Here is a 16,141-nt window from a genome sequence, read left to right as displayed (position 1 = left end):
AATTTAGTAAAACCGCTAACTTTTCAATTCGCGGAAAAAAATACTTTTAATTACCCCTTTTGTTGCAAACCGTTTATATTCCTTTTTCCGTTTTTTTTGGAATAACGTTTTCCGGATTTTTAGTTTTTGGCTCCGTCGTTTGGAAATTCTGGTTATTAGGGAATAGAATTACCTATATCAATATTTTATAATTCCAATTTACCATTTCGGCAAATCCTTAACCGTTTTTTCCATTTCCTTTTCCCTGTAAAATAATTTGATAAAATTCCAAATATGCTTTTAAAAAATTTTGGGTTAAAAGGTTATAATTTATAAAATAATTTCCAATCCATTTTTCGAAATTTTTTTAATACGTGGTTAACAATATTTTTCCGCGCCCGTCTTTTTTTAATCGGTTAAATATTTTCAAAGTCCATATTTCTTTCCGAATTATTAATATTTTTTCCGGGTTTTCCGGGAGTTCGTGGAAGGGTTTATACCGGAATTCAGCGATAATTCGCTCCTTTATTCATAAAGGTAATTGGAATTTCAAAAATATATTGTCGAGGAAAACTCGTACCCTATTATAGCGCTCGTTGTTAACCTGGGAACCGGTTTTTGTGTTTATTTTATTATATTGTATCCAATAATACACGTTTTTATTATTATTTGTTAATTTATAAGGTAATTTGCCTATATGGTAAAGTCCAAAAACCTTTAAATATTCGTAAAATTACGGTTATTATTTCCTTTTTTTCATGTAACGTTATATAAAGGCGTTACCCGTTTAATGTAAAAATTCTAACTGGTTAGGACGGCTTGTTTTTATTAACCGTAAAATATCCTATTGGTCCTAAATATTAATAGAATAACGGTATTAACGTTTAACCCCTTTATTTTGCTTTTCTATATTACCTGAATAATATTCATCAGTGTTAATAGGTTTTTCATAATATCGATCGATTAATAGAACGTTGTTACACGAATACAAAGATATATTTTCATTGTCTGTTTTATGAAACTTTCTAAAGGTAAGCTTTTGAACGTCCTTCCGTCTTATACTCGCAATTGGGCGGGTGAGTCACGTGCAATTGGCCTGTGCGGCATTGCACGTGATTCATCGCTCTATTGTTTCTTTGACCGCGATTCCCTCTGTTCCAACAACGGCCTTTATTTCTTAAAGAATAACATAATGCGAAACATTACAACCCACGTCTCCTAATATTTTTACGATTATTATTCATTTTCAATTTGGGTATTTAATAATTCACAGTCTTTATACCGTTATTTCTGTGGTTACAGTGCATATATAGTGAAAATATCCACCATAAACGGCGAAATGCGACAAAATATCTTTAGATTATAACGCGTGCGATTCTTTCGGCCGATGTAATTAGTCGAAAAACCATGTGGCTAAAAGGTATATGGAGCGCTTGGTCCCCGCAAGGGTCGAGGCTGAGCATTGAGACTAAGTTAGCGCTGGGATCGCCACAAAAACGCTGCAACGATCGTTAGCCAGGATAGCGCACCCTACCTGAATATATGGCTCTCCTACCATTTATTCAGGTTGCGGGTGTTCGCCCGTGTGCGTCAGATTGACCTTCGCGACTTGCCCGCTGCAATGTTTAACCTCCAGTATTCTTAGTGCATTTTAATGACGTCGTGATGCTCCAAATTTCTAATTACCAATGCTGGCTCATGGCGACGAATGAGGAAGGTTGCAGTTGCGCTCACCGCGCCGTAGAGCCGAAAGGTCTTGGTATGAGGGGATGGAGGGGTCGGCCGGGGTGCAAGTCCAAGTCCACCTCGGCCGCCTTCCACATCGGTACTGGCTCGGGGTCGACGCGGCGCGGTTGATAGATATAAAATGGAGTCCCAGGCGGTTCCCCTTTCACAATGTCACGATGGCTCGGTCTTCCCTCTCTATCCTCAACTCCCCTCATCCACCGGCGAGAAAAGATGACGCGTATGGGATTGTCGCTCCTTGCCGGGGCAGGCGTGCTGTTTGCGTCCGCCATTGCCCAGTTCCCGCCGACTCCTGAAGGGGTCACGGTGCTGGAGTCAAAAATCAGCCCTGGCGTCAAGATTAGCTACAAGGAGGCAAGCAACCTGAACCAACAACCCTCGCATTCGTCTCCGCGGTTGCTTTACTGACAATGTTTCTTGCCAATCAACTAGCCCGGAATCTGCGAGACGACCCCAGGGGTCAAGTCGTACTCGGGATACATTCATCTTCCTCCAGGAACCTTGGATGTGTCTGGTGGCTTGCCCCAGCCCTACCCGATCAACACCTTTTTTTGGTTCTTTGAGGCTCGTGAAAATCCCGAAAATGCCCCTCTTTCCGTCTGGATGAACGGTGGGCCTGGATCTTCCAGTATGCCCGGGCTTTTCAACGAGCATGGGCCCTGTTTCATCAACCCCGACTCCAAGACCACGAGACTCAACCCGCTGTCGTGGAACAACAATGGTGAGAAACTCGGCGAAATTGCGGTTTGGACGTTGAGCTAAAATCTGGATTAGTAAACATGATCTATATAGATCAACCGTCGCAGGTTCGATCCCAGAATGTCTGAATCAAGGATTGCGTTTCGTCGTATCTAACATTGTTTGACAGGTTGGGTTTTCGTATGATATTCTCAGGAACGTTAGCGTGGATCTTTTCGGCGGAACCAGGACTCTTGCGCCAGGGAGCCCTATTCCGGAAACAAACACCACTTTCCGGGTGGGCACGCTACCCAGCGGCAACCAGAACAGCACGGCCGTTGGATCCGTCAACGGAGCCATTGCCCTGTGGCATTTCTTCCAGGTCTTCTTGTCTGAGTTTCCCGGCTATCACCCCAGGGATGACCGGTTCAGCATTGCAACCCAATCTTACGGCGGTCGCTACGGACCCGCCATGGCCGGCTTCTTTGATGCTCAGAACGAAAAGATCCGCAACGGAGAATTTGACAACACGCCCGGGCCAAAGAAGATCATCAATCTAGACACCCTCCTGCTGGTCAACGCCTGCATAGACCGCAAGGTCCAGTGGCCCTCATACCCCGAGCAGGCGTTCCGCAACACCTATGGTATCGAGACCGTCACCAGGGAGGTTTACGAGTCCATGACGGCAGCATTCAATGCCACGGGCGGCTGCCGCGAGCAGATCGAGCGCTGCCAGGCGCTCGCCAAGGAGTACGACCCGATGCAGACGGGAGTAAACGCGACGGTGAACCGCATCTGCCAGGCCTCGGAGACGTGGTGCACCAACAACATCCGCGACCCCTACATCGCCACGTCGGGCCGCGACTACTACGACGTCACCCAGATCGACCCCACCATGTTCCCGGACCCCTTTGTCCCGGGCTACCTCAACCAGCGCGAGGTGCAGCTGGCCCTCGGGGTGCCCCTCAACTGGACCGGGTCCTCGTCGGCATCTGCGACGGCTTTCCGTTCCATCGGCGACTACAACCGCCCCGGCTGGCTCGAAACCATGGGCCACCTTCTCGACAAGGGCAAGAAGGTGACGCTGATGTACGGCGACCGCGATTTCGCCTGCAACTGGATGGGCGGAGAAGCCGCCTCCCTGGCCATCCCGTGGAAGAACCAGGACAAGTTCGCCGAGGCCGGCTACCAGCCCCTGCGGACCAACTGCACCTACGACGGCGGCGCGGTGCGGCAGTACTCGAACCTGACCTTTGCGCGCGTCTTCCAGGCCGGACACGCCGCACCCTCGTACCAGCAGCAGACGGCCTACCGCATCTTCAACCGCGCCCTGTTCGACAAGGACGTGGCCGGCGGCCTGGTGGACACAGCGACGACGCCCGACTTTGGCACCAAGGGCCCGGCCAGCGTGCGGGACGTGACCAACGAGAGGCCGCCCCAGTACCCGTACTACTGCTACATCCTCGACACGAGCAGCTGCACGGATGTGCAGATTGCAGCCCTCAGGGCGGGCACGGCCGTCATCAGGGACTTTATCATGGTCGACCCGCCGTACGACCCTGCGGCACCGAGGTTGGCGGCGAGGGATGTGCGTGGGATGCCGACGGTTGACCCGGACCAGCGGTTTTACTAGAAGGAGGAGAGGGACTTTGCGTTGCTGCAGCATACTGTAGATAGGTAGTTAAGGATTGCTACTCATGGTGGACGGACCGTCTATGCGCCATGTCTTGTCTCGAATCTATATCTTGATACTTTTATCCCAAACCTGGAAACTCCCCAAGCAAATATTTTACAAGTGTCCATTACCACCACACGTCTCATACCACCACACGAAACTCACTTCTTCTCCTCAGTCGTCTCCTCACCCTTCCACAGCGACCAAGCCAGCGCAATGACGAGCTTGATGCCGCACCCCAGCCACAGCGCCGCGCTCATGCCGCCAGCCGAGCGCTGGAGATGACCACCGACGATACCACCACAGATGAACAGCACGACGGCGGCCGCCCTCCTGTTCCGCTTGACGTTCTCCCCGAGCGGGGCCAGGATCTTGGGATCCGAGAAGAGGTCGCAGTAGACCGAGGTCAGCACCGTGGTCGGCACCTCGTTGAAGCCGAGGGCGCGGCTCGCGACGATCTGGCCGCCGAACTGGAACGCGAGCAGCGCGATGGGCAGGCACACAAACATGTCGTCCTCGAGGCCGTGGATCGAGGTCGCGCGCTCAGTGCCGACAAAGGTCTGCCCAAACGTCGGCGCCGTGTTGGTCTGCGCCAGCGCCGCCGCCACGCAGATGAGCGCTCCCTGCATCAGGAAGAGCAGCGCCAGGCTCGACCTGCGCCGCGGGCCGAGGAGGCGGGAGACGCGCGAGAACACGAAGCAGCCCAGCCAAAACGCCGCCATGGACGCCAGGCACTTGATCCAGAGCTTGGGTTCGTCGGCGGGGATGCGGGCGGCGCCCAGGGCTAGGAAGAGCGTGTTGCCCGTTTGCTGGTGGTCGTTTGTCAGCCGAGTTGTTTTCATTTTTTTTTTTTTTTTTTTTTTTTTTTTTTCATTGCTTTCGCACGTGGAATCTGAACAAACCATTGACACAAAGACGTTGGCGCCCGAAAACGCAACACTGTCGCAGATGCCCGAGACGGAGCAGCATGCCAGGATGGGAATGTCGGCGTGGGTGAGGGTGACGTCTTGCTGCAACCTGGCCAGCCAGGACCTGGACTTTTCTGGCTTGTGGTCGGCGCCATTCTCCATATCGGAGTCCATTTTTATATTAATTAATTAATTAATATATTCATTAACTGATTATTATGAACCTCCTTTCTTCCGTGTATAGAGGAGCAAAAAGCTGTGCGTGAAAAGTTGCTGTAGTGTTTTTCGTCGCGCAAAATTTTTGATACTTGACCGACGAGGAAAAAAAAAGTCTCCAACACTCAAAAAAGAGTCACACCCCGCTGGATGTAGATCACGTAATTAGGCCAAGATGCCTATCTTAGATGAAAGCCCACCTTTATCTCTTAGCCAAGCCAGTAATTGCCATCGCTAAAAACGAAAGAGGAAAAGAAGAAGAAGAAAAAAAAAAAAAGTCGCTCTAGCAACCGGGCCGAAAGTCACATGCCCCCACTAGCCCCGGCCGGACCCTGACGCGTCACTGATACCGGGGCCCTTGAGCTTCGGGCTTGCAGTCGTCGAGCTTGGCGTTTCCGGCTCCACGTCATCTTTCAACCCGCCGTATTTTGTTGAATGACTTTCTTCCAGGTAGATCAACAGTGCCAGGCTTGTGCCAGTATGCCGAGACCGGGACGGCTCGGGGCGCGAGTCGGAATCGGGGCCGGGGTGGGCGCGGCTGCGGCCAAAGCTACGACCAAGGACCGATGAGATGGGGGACTGCAATACGTCTTGACTTGGAGACCATCGGTGGAATAGAAGGAGGAAGTAGCTCCCGAAAATGAAAAGCAGATTTGCTGTGGAGTGGACATGACGGCAACAGGTTTGAGCCGAATTATTCGGACTAAAATTAGGCTGCTCCCACGCCCCAAGTAGGACGCCAACATGATTGGATTTCCCAGATGTCGAATCCTTTTTTTTTTTTTTTTCCTTTGCTATAAGGGCTAGTATTACTGTGTGCGTAAGAAACGCGCCAAATTTCAAGAACAGGATTGCCGTCGAGCTGAGTGTGCATCGCCAAGATGCGGCAATCTTGGCACTCTTTTTTTTTTAGGGGATTGGAGACTGGGCACGTCAGAGGCTTGCCGGTAGGCCCTCTCAAAGGCTTGCCGCGCAAGCGCGATAACGACCTGCAGCAAAAAGAAAAGGCGATTCAGTCCAACGTTCAGCTGGCTTGAGGTCAATTTCGCGGGACCAAGAGGCACAACGTGCAAACCTTATCTCCATGTAAACCTGTTAGTGTCGACGTTGACCAAGGTGTTTTTGTACAATCCTCTGTGGCTATCACAAAGAGTTTTTCCGCTGTCGTGGCCGCCTCATAGGTGCCTGCTCCTCTATGTAGGATCAGCACAATTGGCGAAAGCTGCTGCCAACACTCATCTCTAGCGGTTCAGGGTTCGAGAGGGGTTACTCCCGGACAGGAAGCCTTCAACTTTTTCCTTCCCTGTACATTTTTCGGGATAGAACACGTGCATGCAGCACAAAGTAGAGGAGGGAAATCCTTTCCGTCAGCGTTTATGGTTTCCATATTCTACAGTTCAGAAAACAAGCAACTTACGCAACTCTTGTCGACGATGACAGCTCGGTGGGCGTGGATGGGGGCCACAGTAGCGACGGCTAAGGCAGCGAAAACCTGGACGATAATAACGGTGAACTGCAACCTGAAATTGTTGAGCTTGTTGTTGATGTCGTATATAGTAATGAAATAAAAGGTGAGGCAGTCTCACACAAGACAATCAAAAGCCCGCATAAAAATAGTATGTACTGATGGAATTAATATAGGGCTGAGTATGAGAGAAGAGACGATCAAAATCACAGTTATATATAGCGGGTATCAGGTATCAGGTATTATTAGACGCCATTCACTGTGCATGATCGGCAGCGGCAGTAAACTTTGCCCAGCCAGGCCATAGTCATGCGTTCAAACAAGGCCAAACGTCCCGACCAAGCACCAACCCCACACCCCAAGGCCATGATGCGACACGAACAGAGTGAAAGATCTTACCCCAGATCTGGATCAACTTACCGCCGCGTTGTTTAAGGCGTCGAACAGAATCAACTCCATACTATATCTCTTTTTCTTTCCCCCAGTGAAATACTACTAGGCTAGTCAAACTGCTGCTCAATCATAGCCATTGCTGCCAACTGCCTTGATTTTCAATCGCGTGTGGTGGCGACTGTTCAGTCCCAGTTCTACCCCCTTGTTTGATTATGCTTTGGGGCCCTTGATATTTTGTTTTATTCTGGAAGCTGCTGAGTGCGTAAAACGGGGATCAGCCAAATTGTAATCGGTCACCCGAGGTTCCCAGAGAAGCAACAGGTATTTTGGGAGAACTTTGGGGCAAGAACTACAAATTGTTTCAAGGTCTCACTTTGTGTTTTGCAAAAGGAGCTTTCCAGGGAGTTTTTAGCTTTGGAATTTTGTTTAAATATAGCTAAGTTTATAGTAGCTGTGTTTCACTAGGTATGGTTAAGATATGTATAGACCCAATTCAATATACACATGCATGATGCAACATTTCAGGGAAGAATCAACCACAGTTGCTTACTGAATTAACCCATACGCCTTTCCAGTTGGCGCCCATAGTTTTAGCTTGCCATAAGATACCCTTACAATGCAGCAAATCTATTTTCGAACCGGGGAGGTGCGGGACCAAAATTTATGTCCATACCAGTATATATACTTTGCCTTCTTCCCTTCACGCTTGTCGACATTATCAGTAGCCATGCTCGACATAGCTTCATCACAAGCCTGAGATTATTATCTGCGGCACCCGAGCTCACAGGTGTATGCTCCACGGGCCACCTTATGCCGTTTTTATTTTGGATGCTCCAAATCTACCTTTCGCAAGCTGCGTGCCGTACGAACGCTGCCATTTCGGACGAGGAACACTAGTCATCGATTCGAGGATGAGGTGCTTGCGAGCCTGAGTAACACCCAACAGCAGCCAACGCTATTGCGATGCAATGATGGCCCCAGCGAACCTTGAATCAGACGAATGCTATGTCGAACTGACCTCGCGGGCGAAGAAAACGTGGAAAATTTCCTCTTATACAATAATGGAACCCACAGAACGACGGTTAAGGGTGCCGTATCAAAGATGTCCTCTGTATAGCTGATGCAGAGGTCGCCAATGAACAAGTCGTTGATGGCCCAGCCTGCGGGGAGCAGGTCGCACCAGCTCGTTGAAGCTTACGATAAAGACCAAGGGGATATTGATAGAGGCACCGGCAAGTATCACACAGCCTGTTAGAAACATCTCAAAAGAATGAGTTCTAACCAGCTTCCGATCATTTCGGCTACTATGCTGCCATCCCTAAGCTCGCTCTGTCAAACAATTTTCGATGGTATACTGACTTGCCCGGTGGGAATGACCAGAGGTCACTCTGATGACGGGGGATGCTGGGTGCTACGTAGGCGGTTGATTTTTCAAACTCATGGACGAGGTGACTCTATCGCACAACTTCCACGCAAGAAAAGATCATTGTCTCGGTTTTTGCCAGTATAAAAGTCATGGGTCCCAGACCTTGACAATCCAGGCAAATACAGGGTTTGGAGTCATGAGAAATGGATGGGCAACGTAAGCCATATTCTTATGATTCTTCTTTTTACAAAAGCCGGAGTAATTGCAGCCTGGGACTGACCATGTTTCCATCATCACCAGGCTCTTGAAATAAAGTGAGGGAGACGCACCAAAATTGATCGGGCAAAGATTCTACAAAATCACAACTTGGGCATCTCGGCAGGACCGGTCTAATCTCTTCCTCTCAATGCTCAATGGAGAAGCCGAAGTTGGCCCGGTGCTTCCCCAGACTGGAGAATCTCCTCGGCGTGCGCCCCGAACCTAAGTAGGCCAGCAGGGTAGCGAGAATCGTTCCACTACAATGGACCGCCAAAAAGGAGGCTCCCGTCGTTAGCGAATGCTATCTATCGACTAGTTAAACATGGCCTGCGACGACAATGACTCGTACGGGCTCTCGTCTGACTTGACAACCAACCGAAATCTTTTTTTCGCCTGAGAGAACGCCCAGGCTGGCCACTACGAAGTACTTTCTAGTCATTGCACGGTTAATGCGGCTGGATAGGACCGACTTTGAGCTTTGGGGGTATCTGCACATTGAATCCGGGACACAGTGCTTTCTTACACAAACTGGAAGCAGCTTCTTTACCGTCTTGTTGCCGTGTGCAATCGCGCCAGGCACTGTCGAGAGAAGAGGGAAAAACAAAAGAGCAAAACAGGCTCACACTAGTGGAGGAACAGTCTGGTTGGATGATGATTATTTGATTGCTCCAGGTGTGATTCATAAACTTCACACCGGCCGCGCGATGAGACTATATACAGGTACTATCGTCCCTCCTACAGCTTTCCGTGCGCGGCGAAAATCTCAGCAATCGCCGCCGCAAACTCGACAGGCTTGGAGGTGTAGCCGAGGTGGCCGCCGGGCGTGTGCTCCACGGCGACGCCGATGCTCTGGGCGAGCGCGTCGGTCATGGAGGTGCCGGGAGCGGTGCTGGCGTCGCCCTTGTCGAAAACGAGCTTGTCCCTGAAGGCTTGGAGCGCCACCGTGTCGAACGAGTGGGCCGTGTAGTGGTTGATCTCGTGGGCGAAGAAGAGGGCCGCGTTGGACGCACGGTCCGGCGACTCGAGGACGCTGTGCGTCGCGACGGACTCGGGGTTCGAAGGGTCGACGGGCCCCAGGAACGCCTGCGTGGCGGCCTCGATGCCCTCGCTGAAGAACGCCTTCTCGGCGTTGGCGAACACGGCCTGCACCTGGGCGCCGGCTTCGCCGAGGCTCTTGGTCAGGGGCGGCTCGTGGGCGACGAGGAAGGACACGGCTTCCGGATGGCGCGAGAGCATCTCTAGGGACACGATGGCGCCGCTGCTGGTGCCGAAAACAAGGGCGGGCTTGCCGGGCGACAGGTGGCCGATGAGGGCGGCGAGGTCGTCGGCGTCCGTCTGCAGCCGCACCGGCATGGTCAGGTCGTTGGGCTCGGTGTAATTGCTGCGGCTGAAGCCGCGGCGGTCGTACGAGCAGACTGTGAAGTTGTTGGCCATGTGGGGCACGGTCTGGTTAAAGATGACGGCGTCTCCGTTGGCGCCGGGCACCGTGACCAGGAGCGGGCCGCTACCCAGGCACGAGTACGCCAGCACGGCGCCCTTTACGGCGAGAGTGTAGGGGACCATTGTGTTGACACTTGGGACACTTGGGGGGAAACTAACTCGGACGCGTCTATGAGAGCTTGAGAGGGCAAGACCTTGGCACAAGACCCGTAAACAACATTAACGCCATGGAACGACATTCTGTCCAATTTATAGATGTTGGCGCCGATGATCTTTTAATTCCAGGCCCCCGCTGTGCCCTCGCATAGGAGCGGAGAAACGCAACCACACAAAGGGAACACATGGATCGCCTGGAGAATATAGGCCCGCATTTGAAATATGAGTGCGACGAGGTGGAAATAAGCCTTGAATCGCATGTGGAATGATAGGGGAAATGCAATTTTAATGCACGGCTCCTATCGGCGAGATATTGGCTACACAATCGAGTGTGCATCCGCCCAGTAGCACAAAAAATTGGAGCACGGCGGCGCAACATGGCCTATCGCAGCAGGGGGGCGACAAATATTCCGACGAGCTGAACGTGGCGACAGCAGCGGGTCTTGGTTACGATCGAGGTGGGCAGACGCACACCAATATAATCCTTCGGGGTGCCTGTCCAATTTCGGGCCCCTCAAAGGATAGTGGGGTTTACAGGGTTATACTGCGATCGCATCGCCCTTTGTGCCTGAACCCATTACCGTCAACTTACTGGGCCTTGGCATGCAGACAAAAAAATTCCTGTCAAGTGAAATCAAAGAGGGGATGTTCCTCGGTTGCAGCCAGTGGGTTGTCCCTTGGGCTGTTGTCTCCATCCAAGTCTGCAATAGACACACCCGCCGCGAACAGTGACATGTTGGAGAGAAATCCCCAGTTCCTCCGATACTTGCATACTATGACGTCCATCATCACTGCCAAGAGCAGACCACCCACCGGAGTAACCACAAATGCGAAAAAAAGAAAAAAAAAAAGAAAAAGAAATAAAACCTCAAGCAATCGCAGGATTCGATTCCTCAAGGAGCCGTACACAGGCTAGCAAAGCGAAAAAAGGACAAGGCTTCTCACGGTACCTGCATCGTCAAAAATCGACGAAACCTATCCACTTTTAAAATGGCACAGTGGGAAGGCTTGATATAAATCTCTCCTGAGTGTCTGGCCGGTCATCAAATGTCTGGACTTGGATAAACACAAGGCATAGCAAATGCTGTGGTGCTTTCGTCCCAAAAGGAAAACATTCTAAAGACAGTTCGGTTGCATCGGTACCAGTGATCAGGATTCCAGGCTTTAATATCCCCGTTTGGGGCCCTCGAGAGCCGTGGGAAGCTTGTCACAATCCCGTGCGGTACCGCTCTGACCATTCTTAGCCCGACAAAAGAGCACCTGTCGGTGTCGGCGTCCAAGATCATGGGAATCAGAGGCAGCCGCACAAGTCTATCCCTGCCGCCGCGCCTCCCGACTGGGAGACACCCCTCACAGCCAGGCCGCAGGCGAGATAGCCTGAATTGTAATCACTCGGCTAAGATGCTGGCCAAAACGAGGGCATGGATGGGTGTGGTTGGTGACGTTGTAGGGCCCAGAGTGAGATGAGGGCTCTGGATGCGGCCCAAGGTACCGTGATCACAGACTAAGGCGTCGAGATTATTGTCGGTGGAGTCTCCAAAGACTTGAGATAAAGATCAGCAGAAATGGTGTGGGATGAGAGGGTCAAGGAGTTGGACTGGAAAACGATGTGGTGCGGGGTCAGGTTTCGGTGTTCCAGCATGCATCTTTTCTAATTCTGTCTGTCAGGCAAAATGCAACATGGCACCGCATTGTTCAGGGATGCGGGGTTGAAACTGCAGTTGGCATCGCGGCGAATAACTCAACCCGCGCGAACAAACAGCAACAAAAACCATCGTGTTTTGAAGGTTACAGATATTCACCATGGACCCCCAAGAGGTCACGCGACTGGCCAAAAAAGTCTGGGGTGAGCAGCAATCGCACTCTTCCCAAACGCCGACATTCTTAGCTGCAAGAAAGGCTCTCTCACTATCTGACGCGATCACATGCAGCCAGATACAAGCTGGCCGAGCCCACCAAGCGAGTCCTCATCGGCATCGCAGGCATTCCCGGCGCCGGCAAGACAACCCTAGCGCGCCGCGTGACCGATGAGGTGAAAGCAATCCAGCTCGCCGAGGACGGGACGGCCAGGGGCGACTTCGTAGCCGCCCTCCCGATGGACGGATTCCATCTCACGCGCGCGCAGCTGGCCGAAATGCCGGATCCCGAGACGGCCATTCACCGCCGCGGCGCCGCCTTCACCTTTGACGGTGAGGGATTTTATTCGCTGGTGCGGGAGCTCTCCCACCCAATCGGGGGGGATGCTGGAGCAGAAGGCACCTCAACCATCTATGCGCCCGACTTCGATCACGCCGTCAAGGATCCGGTGGCCAACAGCATTGCCATCACGGACAAGACGCGCATCGTCATCATCGAGGGTAACTACCTGGCTCTTGACAGGGAGCCGTGGAAGTCGGCCGCCTCGCTGCTCGATGAGATATGGTTTGCCAGTGTCGGGCGAGAGGTTGCACGGGAGAGGCTGGCCAAGAGACACGTCGAGGCGGGTATTGTACATGACGAGGAGGCGGCAAGGGACAGGATCAGGACGACGGACTTCCTCAACGCCGATGACATTGAGCAGAATTTGCTGCCGGTGAGCGAAAGGCTCAAGTGTGGTTGATTAAGACTGTGTCTTTACGCCGCTCTAAATGTTTTTGGTCTAAATTCGACGAGGATCATTTTTTGTTACATGGCCTATTGGAAATATCAACATACCATCAAAAAAAAAAAAAAAAAACTCCGTAACGTTTTCAGCTCCCTTCAGCTCTCTTTTTTCTCTTCTTTCTCTTCTGTTCTCGCAACGTTCTCTTTGGTATCCTCTTCTTCCTTGAAGCCCTCCTCCCTCTCCTGCCTCAAAGCCTTCCTTAGCTCGCACTTCCCTGCACTCCTCCCACCCGCCTTACACTCCGGACATCTCTTACCATGCGTGATGAGCAATACATGCAGCCCGTACTTGTCCTCGTCCGGAATCCTCGCGTCGAGATGCAGGTGCGCCTCCTCCCGACTCGTCCCGACCGGCCTCCAGCCCAGGATACCCGTGAGGCGATGAACATGCGTGTCAACAGCAAAGCTCTCCCTACCGAGACAGAACAGCAGGACGCAGCTGGCCGTCTTGGGACCGACGCCCTTGAACGCCAGCATCTCCCGCATGGCCTCCTCGTCGCTCGCCTCCCGCAGGTGGTCGAGCGAGTAGACGCCGTAGCGCTCCAGACACGTCTCGAGGATCGACATGATGACGCGGCTCTTGACGACGCTGAGCCCGCCGCACCGGATCGCCTCCTCGAGCTTGCCGACCCCGCCCGTCACCACCGCCGGCCAGTTGTCGTGCCGCCCGCCGTACGCCCTGTCCATGGACCGCTTCGCCCGCGCAGAGTTGGAGTCGGACGTGTTCTGGCTCAGGATCGTCCGCACCAGCGCGTCCAGAACCGACGGCGCATCGCCGCACCCCGCCCGCCCCGCGGGGCCGGCCGTCAGCGGCACCGTCGGCCGCTTCCGTGCCCCGTGCAGCCCGGCGAGGATGCGGTGGGCGCGCTTGCACTCCGATGGTGTGGGGTGGGGGAAGTCGGGAAACGGGCCGAGCTTGCTGGTGTCGCCACCGTAGTACTGCCTGAGCTTGCGCGACGCGAGGGCCGAGCTTGTCTTGGGCGAGGTTGAGGCCAGTGGAGGGTTTGGGGCAGTGGGGATTTTGGAGAGCACGTCATGGTCGTCGTCCAGCCGTTCCAGTTTGGCCGCGGCCGACTCTGTCTTGACCGCTTCCGCCTTGACTCTTTTGCGACTACTGCCGGGCGATTGGTCTGTAGCTGTCTTGCTGGCAGCTCGTTTCCTGCCCGTCGTTCGTGCTGGTTGCTCCGTCTTGACGGGAGTGTCAAAGCTGGCCTTTGCCTTGGCTGCGGTCGATCTGGTAACCCGAGCCATGAGAATGCGGGAGCGGATCATGCAACAGCCTTGTCCTCGCATCACTGGGCAACATAAAAATTACTTCATAAACTCTCTGACGGCAGGCTTGAATTTTTGCACGAAATACTGTTGCAATGTGACTTGGGGATTGTGCTGTGTAAGTAAACCTTGTGGGCGCTGATTTCTATGACGTCAAGAAGCTTTGCGACGCTACCCTTTCTGCTGCAGGGGCTCATCTGCTGCCCCGCCAGTTTCGATCTAGCACCCGTTTCCCTTCTGCCCCTGATCGGTTCGCCCCGATGGATTTGATCTCTCAGTCCGTGGGGCCCCCATGCCGGCAACCAACAGGGCCCTGGCCAGCCTGGGTAGAATTACCTGACAAAGCTGCATTTGTCGACTGTGTATCTATATTCTTGAACCAAAGGAAGAAACATGATTTCCCGTCATTGTTTGATTTTATTTTCTTCTTCCTTGCCCCTGCCGATGAGAATTGGCTTTTATTCTGTTTGCCAACTGAATTTCATCCATCGGATGACGAATTATGCCTAAAAGACAACATCGGCACAGGGAAAACCACTGGGCCAGAATCAAACCACCCCGTCGTTCTAGATCCATCCGTCACCGCCCACCCTTGTGATATGCATGGGCGGCGCCTCTCACGGCTAGCTGTCGACGAGTTGAATCTGTTCCGCTGTGTCAATCGCAGGGGTTCGTCTGTCGCCATCTGTCCAGGTCAAATTTCCGCCCAAACCAACTGCTGGTGCGTCATTCATGTTGCCAAGCAAAAATTTGACAATCTCAACATGTCGTCTCTAGTCTCAGTGCTAAAACTAGACCCCCCTGCTTCGCAGTGGGGACCGAACGCTCCATGTACCTTTCAGCCACATGGCTTTATGGCCAATCAAATTGGCCGAAAATATCGCGCTCGTTCTAGTCTGAGGACAACTGGTCGCATTTCTTGTCTCAGGGCTCATCCCTAAAGCCCAAAGCTCCACAATTGATCCACTCCGTTCGCTTCGCTCCATTTCGTGGCTTAATTGCTGTTTTGCAATGTATTTGTGGGTCCATCCAAAGAACGTTTTGGTTCAGGTTTGAGGATAATTTGTCGATTTTCGCCGTTTATGGCGGTATTTTTGGCTTTTTTTATACCGAAACTCTTTTATTATTCCATAACCACGTATAATATTAAAAAAATAAAATATCGTTAAAAATAGCGTTTAATACCGCTATTAGCAGCGATTCGATTTATTTTATAATTTGCTATAATGGCCGAATTCGATATTACCTGCTTTTAATCCGTTTATGGCGGTACTGTTTTTTCGATTTTTTTTCGATTTTCGGTTTTTTTTAATATTATTTTTAATTTTTGACCAAATTTTATAATTCTTGCACGTGGAAAGTCGTATATATTTATATATCGTTATACTAAATTTTGGTGTATATATTATTTTTTATATGCAGTTAAATAAGCGGATAGGCAAAGTGTATACTTTTCTATATATAATTTACAATCGAAACTCGTTTATATTTTTACCAATATTAACGACAATAAAACCAAAACTTCAGAGATTCGATAACGTATATAAACAAACGTCTTAATCCAATCTTACCCATAGTATCGGCTTTAAAAACTGTTTGATAAAAAGAAATGCTAAATGTGTATGTTATAAATCTTTTTGCTTTATTTAATTAATTTTATATTATTTTTCCTTTGCAGCCAAATTTTTTGGTTTCTGCGCCTGGGGGGTGGTATATATGTATTTAATATAATATTACATTTTTGTACGAATATCTGATTATTTAAGCCGTTACATATGCGGATAGGTAAAGTGTATCCAATTTTATATATATTTTGCAATCGAAATGCTTTTACATTTTTACCAAATTTAACATTAATAAAACCAAGATTTGTAAAAGTTGATTATGTATGTAAATAAACGTTAACGTGAAACCCGATTTACAATACCGGCCCTTTTTATTTTTTT

At 51.0% G+C, this 16,141-nt stretch overlaps 5 protein-coding genes across 5 annotated transcripts; 2 read left to right on the top strand and 3 right to left on the bottom strand.

Moving 5' to 3' along the window:
• Nucleotides 1–1,875: 1,875 nt before the first annotated feature.
• On the top strand, nt 1,876–4,036 carry PpBr36_06832 (uncharacterized protein; the record flags this gene model as incomplete). The annotated part of the gene is made up of 4 exons (XM_029893974.1): nt 1,876–2,058; nt 2,158–2,446; nt 2,518–2,531; nt 2,594–4,036. 4 exons carry the CDS (start codon nt 1,876–1,878, stop codon nt 4,034–4,036), a joined length of 1,929 nt encoding a protein of 642 aa, XP_029748152.1.
• A 203-nt stretch (nt 4,037–4,239) lies between these two features.
• Nucleotides 4,240–5,160, bottom strand: PpBr36_06831 (uncharacterized protein; the record flags this gene model as incomplete). The annotated part of the gene is made up of 2 exons (XM_029893973.1): nt 4,240–4,887; nt 4,981–5,160. The coding sequence occupies 2 exons, from the start codon at nt 5,158–5,160 to the stop codon at nt 4,240–4,242; spliced, it is 828 nt and encodes a 275-aa protein (XP_029748149.1).
• Nucleotides 5,161–9,419: 4,259 nt separating this feature from the next.
• Nucleotides 9,420–10,247, bottom strand: PpBr36_06830 (uncharacterized protein; the record flags this gene model as incomplete). The annotated part of the gene is made up of 1 exon (XM_029893972.1): nt 9,420–10,247. One exon carries the CDS (start codon nt 10,245–10,247, stop codon nt 9,420–9,422), a length of 828 nt encoding a protein of 275 aa, XP_029748150.1.
• Nucleotides 10,248–12,083: 1,836 nt separating this feature from the next.
• PpBr36_06829 (uncharacterized protein) lies at nt 12,084–12,879 on the top strand (the record flags this gene model as incomplete). Its single annotated transcript, XM_029893971.1, has 2 exons — nt 12,084–12,126; nt 12,212–12,879. 2 exons carry the CDS (start codon nt 12,084–12,086, stop codon nt 12,877–12,879), a joined length of 711 nt encoding a protein of 236 aa, XP_029747996.1.
• Nucleotides 12,880–13,019: 140 nt separating this feature from the next.
• Nucleotides 13,020–14,195, bottom strand: PpBr36_06828 (uncharacterized protein; the record flags this gene model as incomplete). The annotated part of the gene is made up of 1 exon (XM_029893970.1): nt 13,020–14,195. The coding sequence occupies one exon, from the start codon at nt 14,193–14,195 to the stop codon at nt 13,020–13,022; it is 1,176 nt and encodes a 391-aa protein (XP_029747912.1).
• Between the last annotated feature and the right edge of the window lie 1,946 nt (nt 14,196–16,141).

The sequence above is a fragment of the Pyricularia pennisetigena genome, chromosome 1 (genome assembly GCF_004337985.1).
Source record: "Pyricularia pennisetigena strain Br36 chromosome 1, whole genome shotgun sequence".
Classification (NCBI taxonomy): domain Eukaryota; kingdom Fungi; phylum Ascomycota; class Sordariomycetes; order Magnaporthales; family Pyriculariaceae; genus Pyricularia; species Pyricularia pennisetigena.
This window is presented reverse-complemented; position numbering and strand designations above follow the sequence as displayed.